Genomic DNA, 13096 nt, shown 5'->3' with positions numbered 1-13096 from the left:
CAGTACTGCTAAATCGCTAAATTTCCTGTCATTTAAAGTTCAACATTAGAGAAATGTAAGGAATCATGTGCATGAAGCATGATTTACATGTAACAAAATGTAGTAATAGTTATCAAAGATTGTTTTAGTTTTCATAAATGTGCTTTCATATTTGTTGATATTATGACTCATTTCTAACAAATTATTTTTTTTAAACATCGGAAGAACTAGAAGAACAATGCTGGACTTTCATTGACTGTGAAGAGCTCTTCTCAGAAGAATCAGCATTCCGCATGTTCTTGAAAGCTCGTCACTTCGGTATGCAGGCTATCACTGAGTTAATGGTTCCTCGAATCATGAATTTCTTCCTGACTCTTGTCAGCTCACGTAATTTCCTTCACCTTGATGTTGACGAGCTTTGCACAATCTTGCAGTCAAACTACATAGCCGTACACTGGTACAGTACTCACGCTTTATTACAATACTTAAAAATTTAGTATTTCTTTTTTATTTATGTGCTAAATTAATTTTCATTTACTTGGATACACATACAAATGGTTTTACATTTCTGTGTTCAACACTGAATACACATTACATTTTTCTCCTTGCTTTTATTAGTCTAAGACTTCTAAAATAGCCTACCTGAATCTATTCTTAATGATTTACGGACTATTTCTTATGTTTATGAAACTGGATGTAAAGCAGGTGTGTAACTAGGATGTGGATACTAAAGTGATGCCTTAGGGTCACTGAGGACCAGGGGTCCCCAGAGGATCAAAATGATAGGAAAAAAGGAAACTTAAAAATGGAAAGGAAAAGTGACAAAACAGAAAATGTGACGTGCATAAAAATATGTTGTCGTACACAGTAAGTTCCCAAAAGTCATGGAGGAGCCCTGTGACAATAGTTGGTTGTTGGCCTGTGTTGTGCAGGTGCCTCTGTAAAGTCCTGGAAGATGGGTTCCTGCACTCTGCATCAACATTGGAGACAATCTGCCTCAACAGTAGACATTTGATCACACTGTATGACTCTGCAGAGATGAAATGATGCCCATTCATCAAACATTCACAGTTGTCCTTTCTTCAGAGCAGTAACTGTTTTGCATAGGCTGTTTTTGTTTTTGAAATAAACACTTCATTTCATGATATTTCTCTGATAGCTAATTTTGTCCCCTTGGTCATTATCAAATTATGTACACAGATGGCAATCCCATCTGTAAAATGATAAACTGCAACCCTTATGTGAGTCTCTGTTGATGTGCCAGTGTCAGTCTCAAGAAATCTGTTGAATCACATTTAAAATAAAACTCTGCCTGACACAGTCAACATCTGAAAATTTGTTGTCTTGTGCAGCAGTTTACACATCTGAAAACAACCATCCAGTAATGAGTACTCACCCCAGCCACTCTTAGCCTTTGGAATTCGAATTATTGTGTAATATGTTACATGCTATAACCCATGTACCAATTACCATCCCATATTCAAAGTTGCTTAACTTGGCATAAACGGCACATTTTTCACCAGGGACAATTCTTCCTTAGACTTGGCTACTCAATTTACAATAATAAAGAACAGAGAGTTGTGGTGCTATTTAAAAGTAAACAAACTCCAGAGAACCATGCAGTTTATAGTAATTTGGATTGAATGGAGAAGTCATAGTAAAGGATGACCCAAATGTCCATTAACATTTGAAAATGCACTAATTCATGGAATAATGTAGGCAGAGAGGTAAAACGTAACACACATGCCTGAAATGACAAGGGATTTTACTGAAGCTAAAAACTAGTGCATAAACTGGCCAACAGATGGTGCTAGACAGCAAAATGTCAGTGACACTGCAAGAGTCACATATAAAATAAGCTGTAGTGAGAGAGGCATTCAGATACAAATGCAGTCCTCAGATGTCGACTTTACCACAGAAGGCACTGTTAGTGAAACTTTACTATCAGAATGGAGAATCCACTGCAGCAGCTTTATGATCCTATCACCATAAAAAGGGTATTTGAATGGGCAAAGGCAAGTCACACTTCTATTTGGAGAGTGCTAAGGCATATCCTCCAGTGTTATCTGTACAAAATCTAGTGTCTTCATGACACCAGTTTTGTGACACATTCTTTTGGTTAGGTATGACATCCATTGGTTGGCTGTACCATCAGTTTCATAAAACCTCAGGAGAGTATTATGGTTCAAACAGTCAAATGCCATAGACAGGCCTCAGAAAATACCAACCGGCACTATTTTGTTTAAATAATTTAGTGAGTTAGCTTGTAAATGATGTTCTCAGTAAAGAAACTCTTCTTAATTAAAAACTGTGATTTAGAGAGGATGTTACAGTTGCTCAGTTGGGACACAAGTCTAAAACACACCACCTTCTCAAAAGTTTTAGAAAATGATGTCAAAAGTGAGACAGGTCAGTAGTTATTGATATCTCAATATCACTTTTGTTATAGAAATTTTATCAGTAGTGTATTTCAGAGTATTGGAAAAATGCTTTGAGTGAATGATACATTACATATTTCAGATAAGACACAGCTTATTATATTTGAATCTGTTTTTAACTTTCTTGTGCGGGATGGATAACATGACACCTCTGTGTGTGGACACAAAATATTGCACTGCAGCTTTTGCTAAAAAGGATGCTGAATGCACATGAAGGAGCTATAGCTGTCTTGAAAAGAATGTGATGAGTGCTGTATACTCATTCCTCAGTTAATAGACTAACCAGGCAGCTTTTATGAATATATGAGATGAAGAAAGAAACATAGTCTTACATATGATACTCAAGATATTTTGTGGTGACATTGGAAACCAAGACTACAAATAGTCTACACAACTTCAAAGAAATTCAGTAAAATATAATGTTGTCAGTTAACCTTCACTAACTGTCATTCAACATACTTGTAAAAGACAAACATAAATATTAGAATAAGATACTGTGAACACCTTGTGGTGCCACTGATCATCAGGATCAACATCACCCAACACATCAACTGTAGCACGCACAAACTTTTATCTGTAACTTGAAATCATGATCTTTATTCTGGCAGTTTCTGCTTGTTTGTTGAGTTATGTGTCCCATGGTAATATGCTCTGAATCTACTCAGGGTATAGTAGTGAATAAAGTGTGGAATTGTTAGCCAAAATGTCTGTACATTACTCACCCACCCCTGCCTGTCCTCACTTGTGATCCCAGACCCAGTACATCCTCCACATATTTAATGGACATGCAAACTGCCACGAGGATAATGGATACCAGTAACCACTGGAGACTTTTAAGGTCTATCATTGAGCTCAATAGTGCTCATCATGGATTACACAGTGCAACTAATGATTTGAAAGCTACCAAATCCAAAAGTGATTGAAAATGAGTTTTTCTAATCCCCACATGTGCACTCAAAACTTTCACCGGCATCAAATGTGGCATCATTCACCACACCATGCAACAGGCCTGATCAACCTACCTCCTACAGGGCAAGAGCTGGATCACCCACTCAATTGCAGTGTTCACATGCAATAACACTTTTTCATTTCCCACCAGGACTTATGCTACCACATCAGGTTCTCAGGCAATGAATCTGTTATTGGATGGCCAGAGGAGCCATGTAGTACATTTCTGATCTCTCTACCACATCATAGATGATCAGTGCAGTTCTGCACACCAGTACCTTTGGATCTAATCAGTCAGTGCCGTGCAGACACCTTCCAAACAACACTTCCATAGTGCCATGTATGCGTCCAAAACTGCTTCTATTTTTAGTGGATTAACCCCATACCTGATTTGGTATCACTGGCATAACATGTTTGATGACACGTCAAAGTACTCAACTTAATTGTGTCATTTAGGTGAATACACTACCACAGTCAGTGACATACTATCTCCACCTAACTTCAACAAGTCATGCAACCAAAACACCTTTGTTTCAAAGACTGTGCAAGAGTCCTCAACAAGAAATGCTTCAAGTTACTCTCTCAGAACAGGTTGATGAATGACTGCTATTGCAGTTTTGGTGCCTTTTATGAACCATGGTGGATCTGTCATTAATGCCTGACATTTTTCTGTGGGCCATATGGTCAAGAAAATTGCCACACAGTATCCAAGCTGTGTTAACATGTAATGAAGGACTTCCTCTGGAACATAAATCACAGTTGGCAGTCCGCCTACACACTTTGCATAATGCATACCATCACTACCCAGCAGCCATCAGCACTACATATTGCGGGCAGCCATGATGTTGCGTGCCAAGGTGGCAGATGGCTATTGAATGGCCTTACAAGATAGCCTGACATGACAAGCATGGACCAGAGGCACTTGTCTTGCCCTTCTATCCATCAGGCCACTACTGAGCAGTACTGACCTCACACACATGTTACGTGACATGTCTCACTTAGAGCAGCGGCAGCCATCATTCCCTCTACCCAGCAGGCCATGACCATAAGCTGTCAGATTTACCCAATGATGACTGATGCCACCACTGTGTGTCATCAACTCCAGATGATAGCTCCACACAACAAACAGCTGACAAAAACAGACAGCATGATGCTACGTGCACCACAGGATAAGGACAGTGCTCAAAATATCATTTGGTGGTGCTGGTCCCACTCCCATTCAGCACCACTGCATGCACCTTTCCAGCACTGAAACGCCTCATGTGACCTTCACTAGGTGTCAGAGGCTGTGGCATTACTAAAGTTTGGCAGACACCACATCCAGTAAACAAACAAGTTTGCCTCACTCACATGTCAGGAACAACTTCTGGCTCTAAGTACATTATCATCACACTGAGCAGCACCTTTTGATAGACTCAGGATACAAAATAAGCATAGTTATAAATACCAATTTACCCCCCCCCCCCCCCCCCAATGCCTCCCAGTACTGCAGCTACACTAGGACTGCAAACGCACAGATCATTGCAACTTACGGAACCATCACCCACAACGTGTACCTTGGCAGCAGCCAAAACTTCACATGGACATTCCTATATGCTGACATGAACGATTCCTTGATTGGGCCGATTTTCTATGCCACACCCATTTGTGCCTGGATTTATGGGAAAAGGTATTACTCTACAGATCAAATAATGTCATAATCACAAGCATTATTGTACAACCACAATCCCAGATACAGCTCAACACAAGAACACTACTTGTCATCAGTAAGCAGGCTCCAACCTCTATGCTACTCCGGACATTAAATAAACTGTAGATCGACACCAGGAAAGAACACACCACATTAGGCTACAAAAGGGAAAGTTCATCCCCTCAGAGGTTACTGCACGAGTGCCAAAACCAATTAGAGGAGGCAAAACTGCAACTTTGGTATCATTAAGCTACACCCATTGCCAGTGTGAAACATTTATCACCACAGGACACATACCCTGCAGACGTATGGCATACAGTAACAGAGTAAAGAAATTCCCTGCCAAACATGGCAATGACAATGAATATACTAACCTCAGCAAGTTATTGACCCAGACTTTACTCACCTTGGACTCTACAAACACTAATGGTGACACGGATGCACATCATTACTGCAAAGAAGCAGTGGTTGTTATTCAGCATTGCATCTATCTGCTCAAGTCTTCGCAGATGTTGCCCCTTGCCATCAGCAAACATCCCCTTTGGCAGCCACTACGCATGAACACGTTAGTGCCAGTAAAACAAGTGACAGTGGAATCAATGTTGCCCCCCTTCCCAGTACCACCCAGTCTCTCCCCCCTCCCCTCCACTTCCCCCCCCTCCCCCCACACACACACAGGCGGTAGACACAGGGTTTTTTTTTTGTTTCTGGGGGAGGGGCAGGGGGGGTTGGGGGGCAACAACGATGATGAGGATAAGCATGGCCCTATAGGCTTTGTGAAACTTATTTTAAAATAAAGACACTCTTTCTCTTTTCCTTTTTCTCTTGGGCTGTCGGGGGGTGGGGAGGAGGCATGTGCCGCCGTACATCCCCCTCCTGAATCTGCCCTTGGCCGTCACAGTACACAGAATTTAAATAGTTGAGCTCTCCCTTCCCCTCTCCGTCTCTCACAAAGCATGCCACCTCTCCCCAGACAAACCACAAATCGCCAAAGCTACAGTAGAGTAGTTGTGTAACGAGGAAATAATCGGCCCTTCTGACAACCCCTAGGGTCTACTACAGCATTTGTCCAGAAAAAAGACAGTATTACTTATGTACTGTGTTTCATGTCGTCTGTCATTGCCTGTGATTATTAACATTCAACAATTATCTCCGTTCCTTAACGATTGTCAAGCAGTATTGTTTGTCCGTAGTTGCACAAGGTGGCATAGATACTACAAACAATCAATAAATAAGTAAAAAATGAGCATATTTATTCAGTATACATATTAATAAAATAATGCAAAGCCTTCTATCCAGTGCATTCACTTTAGGAAAGTCTCTGTTCCGTCAGATAATTGACTCGTCTTGGATTTAGTCATTTGCTAGCTGTTTCAGTACTAGCAAGGTCGTGCTAGGTCCTTCTGTTCTCACTGTGAGTGTTCTCACATCCAGTAGTAAGCTGTGTGCAGTGCCTTAAAAGATTCTTGTTGTGAGCTGAAGGAAGATCGCATACTCCGGGGCATCCGAGGCACCCTCCGAGTCCTGTAGACTGCGTAACTCGCAGCGGTGCGTTGGTAGCCTAGTTAAACGTCTGTTCTTCTGCGGAGATGTGGGCTGTGCAAGGCGCGCCGTCTGCTGTCAACAAAGACGCCGTCGATATGGCATTACTCAGCCCCCAGATTACTCACTGTTGTCGCACAGTGTAGATACAATGGAAGATCTATGTTGTACAGCAGCTGACAGAGCGGATGGGGCGCGATTGGATTGGAGACGGCAGCAACCAACCCATTTCCGAACATTCGTCTTGCGAACTACTGGGAACATCTGCCAAACAATCGGCGGCGATAGGATGTCCTTCCAACGACACAAATGGGTGCAGCAGTGGCGGTGATGAGGACGCAATGGCTGTGAGAGTGATGCAGGCCTGATGTCCGTCACTGTGAATGGTGATGAATTAAGTGGCCTTGGTGGCCAGGGGTCGATTTCCATGGCAGAGTACTCTGTTGCCCAATGTGCCCAAACGTTAGGCACTTGCAAGGGCTGCTCAGGAGCAGCAATTTGGTTTGATGGTTGCTTGGTTGAGTGGAGGGGTAAGGGACCAAACAACGAGGACATCAGTCCCTCGGTCTGACAGTGGGCATCCAGAAGTAAATCTCGGTTGAGGGTGGCGTTTCTAAAACATGATCACAATAACCACGAGAACGAAGCTGGGTTTGGTGCCATCGATATGTGTTTGATTTGCCTTGATTGGTACAATGAGCGCAGTCAGTTGTCTGAAGATTCTCAGTTGTGAGACCTACGCCACCGGACATTAAAATTGCTACACCATGAAGATGACGTGCTACAGACGCGAAATTTAACCGACAGGAAGAAGATGCTGTGATATGCAAATGATTAGCTTTTCAGAGCATTCACACAAGGTTGGCGCTGGTGGCGACACCTACAACGTGCTGACTTGAGGAAAGTTTCCAACCGATTTCTCATACACAAACAGCAATTGACCGGCGTTGCGTGATGAAACGTTGTTGTGATGCCTCGTGTAAGGAGGATAAATGCGTACCATCATGTTTCCCACTTTGATAAGGGTCGGATTGTAGCCTATCGCGATTGTGGTTAATCATATCGCGACATTGCTGCTGGCATTGGTCGAGATCCTATGACTGTTAGCAGAATATGGAATCGGTGGGTTCAGGGGGGTAATACGGAATGCCTTGCTGGATCCCAACGGCCTCCTATTACTAGCAGTCGAGATGACAGGCATCTTATCCGCATGGCTGTAACGGATAGTGCAGCCACGTTTCGATCCCTGGGTCAACAGATGGGGACATTTACAAGACAACAACCATCTGCACGAACAGTTCGATGACGTTTGCAGCAGCATGGACTATCATCTCGGAGACCATGGCTACGGTTACCCTTGACGCTGCATCACAGACAGGAGCGCCTGTGATGGTGTACTCAATGACAAACATGGGTGCACGAATGGCAAAACATAATTTTTTTCGGATGAATCCAGGTTCTGTCGACAGCATCATGATGGTCACATCCGTGTTTAGCGATATCGCTGTGAACGCACATTGGAAGCGCGTATTCGTCATCGCCATACTGGCGTATCACACGGCGTGATTGTATGGGGTGCCATTGGTTACACGTCTCGGCCACCTCTTGTTCGCATTAACGGCACTTTGAACAATGGACGTTATATTTCAGATGTGTTACAACCCGTGGCTCTACCCTTCATTCGATCCCTGCGAAACCCTACTTTTCATCAGGATACTGCACGACCGCATGTTGCAGGTTCTGTACGGGCCTTTCAGGATACCGAAAATGTTCGACTGCTGCCCTGGCCACCACATTCTCCAGATCTCTCACCAATTGAAAACTTCTAGTCAATGGTGACCGAGCAACTGGTTCATCACGATACGTCAGTCACTGCTCTTGATGAACTGTGGTATCGTGTTGAAGCTGCATGAGCAGCTGTACCTGTACACGCCATCCAAGCTCTGTTTGACTCAATGCCCAGGCGTATCAAGGCTGTTATTACGGCCAGAGGTGGTTGTTCTGGGTACTGATTTCTCAGGATCTATGCACCCAACTTCCGTGAAAATTTGATCATATGTCAGTTCCAGTATAATATATTTGTCCAATGAATACCCGTTTATCATCTGCAGTTCTTCTTGGTGTAGCAATTTTAATGGCCAGTAGTGTATATAGACACGATTGGTTGCAAAGTTGGCGTCTGAAGCAGGCTGTTGAGGGTGAAATAGGTGCAACGAAGTGCGGTGATGACGACCGTGTATTATCTCAGCCAGCGAAGCGCCGTCAAAAGGCAGAGTGTGTTCAGTGTTGGACATCCGAGCCTTGAAACTGTGAATGAAACGTTCGGCTTCACCATTCGACTGAGGAGAGAACGGAACATTTGGATATGGTGAATCCCTTTTTGTTGGCAAACCTGCTGAAATTCCAACAAAGAAAACTGTGGACGAGAGTTTCTGGCAAGCGAGTGCTAACTGTTGAATTCACCGGATTGAAAAATGGATATCTAATATAAGAATCGACAATAATTAGCTATTGTGTGTTAGAGAAAGATACCAGCAAAGTCAGTGTGAATACATTACCAATAAACGTCAAGTGAAGACCAGTTGAAAAGTTCTTGGCACGCTACTGCCTGATTGTCCGCAGATGCGTGGCAGTGTACAGTCATCTGCTCAATATTCTTATCAAGACCAAGGCATGTACGATTCTGGCGTGTTAGCTGTTTATTTTAATGATTCTCCAATGTCCTCTGTGTATCAGATTCAAAATATTTTTCTGCAAAGATTTGGGAATCATGACTCGCATTTGTTCATTAGGAGTATGCAATAAAATTACACGACTGTTGCATTGAGCATAGTATTTTCGCACTGCTGCTTCTGAAATGGACTTCGGATTATGAGGCCAAGCCATCCGAGTACAGTACGTGTGCAACTGTAGTTCTTGGTCCTGTTTAGTAGCTTGTGTGATCTTCCGACAATGAAAGGGAAAAGCTGCAAATTCTGGGCCACTTCTCCTTGGTAAGAGAGACAACGTGTCTGCGTTTGCATGCTGCAGCATAGAGCGATGAAGAATTTCATAGTGGTAATAGGAAAGAAGTAATGAGCAACGTAGCAACTTCTGTGCAGTATGATCAGGCACATCTTTCCTCGGATAAAAATGATCAGTCAAAAGTTTATAATCAGGGATGAGAAAAATTGTTCTACGATGCATTTATTGATGGAAGTCCATGTCACCAATATGATCGATAAGGCTTGCATTTCCAACTAACTGTAGTTAACTTGGGCCCTGTTCAGTCGCTTAGATGCGATTGATATGGAGCGATCAGTGGTTCCAACCTTGTGAGATAAAATTGCCACTGTCCCATGTGATGATTATCAACTGAAAGCACTATCAGTTTCTACAGATCGAAATGAATAAGACATGGGTGACTAAACAATGCGTGTCTCAACATTGTTCGCATTCTCCAGTCCATTGAAAAGGAACATTTTTAAGATAACCAAAGAAAACTTCACAGGCCAGATCGTTAAAAAATCATTGTATTGGATGACTGGTTTCGACAGAGCTATGCTGTCATCATCGAATCTCCAAGAGGATGAACAGAAGTTAATATTTACCAATCATGCTTTTACAGTTTTATGAACTGTCTTATTACATAACTATTGGAATTATAACAAACCTTATGCTTTAAAATTTTTACAACATACACTGAGGTGATCAGTCATATGATAGAAATATGCACACATATATATGGTGATAGCTCTGTGTACACAAGGTATAAATGGGCAGTGCATTGGTACATCTGTCATTTGTGCTCAGATGACTGTTGTGAAAAGGTTTCCGACGTGATTATGGTTGCAAAATGGGAATTAAGACTTTGAACTCGGAATGGTAGTCGGAGCTAGACGTAAGGTGTATTCCATTTCAGAAAGTCCTTAGGGAATTCAGTATTCAGAGATTCACAGTGTCAAGAGTGTGCCGAAAACACCGAATTTCAGGCTTTACCTCTCAGCACAGACAACACAGTGGCTGTCGGCGAGTTTTAAGAGAGATTGGCAGACACACTCAGTTTGAGAAAACAGATGAACAGGAGTCAGAGTTTAGCATACAGATTCCGTTGAAACAATGTTTAACAGAAAGTAATCAGAAACTGCCAGTTCATCTTCCCCAAAGCAGTTGTAATCCCATTAGTATGCAGTATCAGTTATCTTTATTACACCAGAACATTCCGGGACTCAGAAATAAAATTGATGAACTACTCATTTGTATTGATGAAATGAATTCATCTAACCAAATTGACATAATCTGCCTCTCTGAAAATCAAGTGACCACTGGCATAGATATGTTAGACATTTCAGGATTTAAGCTAGCTTCCTACTTCTGCAGAGTAGATATGGATGGAGGAGGAGTTGCCACATTTATTAAAAACTGCCATAAATTCAAGAACATTGACATTAATAAATTCTGTTTAGACCAGCATCTGGAAGCATGTGCAACAGAAGTAGAGTTCCATAACAGATCCTATATAATAGTAACTATTTACCGAGCACCTGCAGGAAATTATAATCTATTCATAAATCATCTAGAAGCTCTTTTGGGTTATTTAACAGGAAGAAACAAAAAACAAAAATTTGATTGCTGGCGACTTTAATACAGATTTTCTAATGCAGTCTTCCAGTAAACATTTACTGCAGTTAGTAACGTTGTCTTTCAATCTAACTCACACTGTAAACTTTCCAACTAGTATCACAAAATCCTCAAGGACAGCCATTGATAACATTTTTATAGACAAATCAAAGGAACAAAATCATATCATAAAACCTGTAATAAATGGACTATCAGATCATGACATGCAGCTCCTTGTTTTAGATGTAAATTCTGAGCAGATTATCAAGACTGCTAAGTCTGAGTACAGGAGAGTAGTCAGTCAACCAAAAATTGAGTGTTTCAGAAAACTGCTCAAAGATATGAACTGGAAAGATGTTTATAGTGCCCATGACATGAATGAAAAATATAATACATTCGTGAAAACTGTTTTCCTCTAAAAGTTACTCAAATTAAACAGAAGTCTATAATAAAACCATGGATTACACAAGGAATAAAGATTTCCTGTAAGACAAAAAGGAAAATGTATCTGTCGACCAATAATAGCTCCAATACTGATGATTTAGCTAAATACAAGGAATACTGTAAAATATTAAAAAAAGTAATTCAGACATCTAAGAAAATGCACTACGAGAAGAAGATAGCAATGTCAGGGAACAAAATAAAAACAATATGGGATATAGTGAAAGAGGAGACTGGTAGAACCAGAAAGGAACAGGAGTAAATAGCATTAAGGGTAGATGACACATTAGTAACCGATGGGCTTAATGTGGCAAATCTATTTAACAAGTACTTTATATCCGTTACTGATAGAATAGGATTGTCAGGATCAGTAAATAATGCCCTTGAATATCTGAAACTAGCCTTTACAAATAGCTTCACCTACATGAATATGTCACTCACTTCACCAAAAGAAATAACTTCCATAATAAAATCTTTGAAAACAAAGCATTCTAGTGGTTACGATGAAATATCAACAAAGTTAATTAAGGCATGTTCTTGTGAGTTTAGTACAATTCTAAGTTACTTGTATAACCAGTCAATTATAACTGGGATGTTTCCTGACTGGCTAAAATATGCAGATGTTAAGCCTCTATTCAAGAAAGGGGATAAAGAGATACCATCAAACTACAGACCGATTTCACTTTTGCCAGCGTTCTCAAAAATTTTAGAAAAAGTAATGTACAGGCAGCTTCTCAACTATCTGACTACAAACAACATATTATCAAGAACACAGTTTGGATTTCTGAAGGGTTCTGATATCGAGAAGGCTATTTACACCTACAGTGAAAATGTACTTAATTCATTAAATAACAAATTACAAGCAGCAGGTATTTTCTGTGATTTGTCAAAGACATTTGATTGTGTGAACTACAACATCCTTTTAAATAAATTAGAATTCTACGGTGTCACGGGCAATGCTGCAAAATGGTTCAAGTCATACCTAGCTAACAGGAAACAAAGGGTGTCAGTGCAAGGGACTAGTGAATTAAGTCATCAGTCATCATCAGAATGGGAAGAAATTACATGTGGTGTCCCACAAGGATCCATCATAGGGCCATTGCTTTTTCTTGTGCACATTAATGATCTCTCATCAGTTACACTGCCAGAAGCAGAGTTCGTTTTGTTTGCAGATGACACAAGTATTGCAATAAATAGTATGTCGAGTGTAGTTCTAGAAAGATCTGCTAATGATATTTTCATGGATATTAATAAATGGTTTAAAGTCAACTCATTGACATTAAACTTTGAAAAGACTCACTACATGCAATTCAGAACCTGTAAGAGGTTTCCACCCAGCATATGCATAAAGTACGAAGAAGAGCAGATAGAAGAAGTTGACAGTCTTAAATTCCTGGGATTACAACTTGATAATAAATTCAGTTGGGAGGAGCACACTACAGAACTGCAGAAACACCTT

The 13096-nt window shown here is 41.0% G+C and overlaps 1 protein-coding gene across 1 annotated transcript in view; it reads left to right on the top strand.

Moving 5' to 3' along the window:
* Nucleotides 1–13096, top strand: part of LOC126450820 (uncharacterized) — a 194513-nt gene that overhangs the window by 80959 nt on the left and 100458 nt on the right. Inside the window, exon 9 of the mRNA XM_050091029.1 lies at nt 205–436. Coding sequence (XP_049946986.1) covers nt 205–436 — 232 coding nt within the window. The remainder of the gene's footprint in view (nt 1–204; nt 437–13096) is intronic.

Source organism: Schistocerca serialis, chromosome 1, assembly GCF_023864345.2.
Source record: "Schistocerca serialis cubense isolate TAMUIC-IGC-003099 chromosome 1, iqSchSeri2.2, whole genome shotgun sequence".
NCBI lineage: Eukaryota > Metazoa > Arthropoda > Insecta > Orthoptera > Acrididae > Schistocerca > Schistocerca serialis.
Note: the sequence above shows the minus strand (reverse complement) of the source record. Positions and strands in the feature narration are given on the sequence as shown.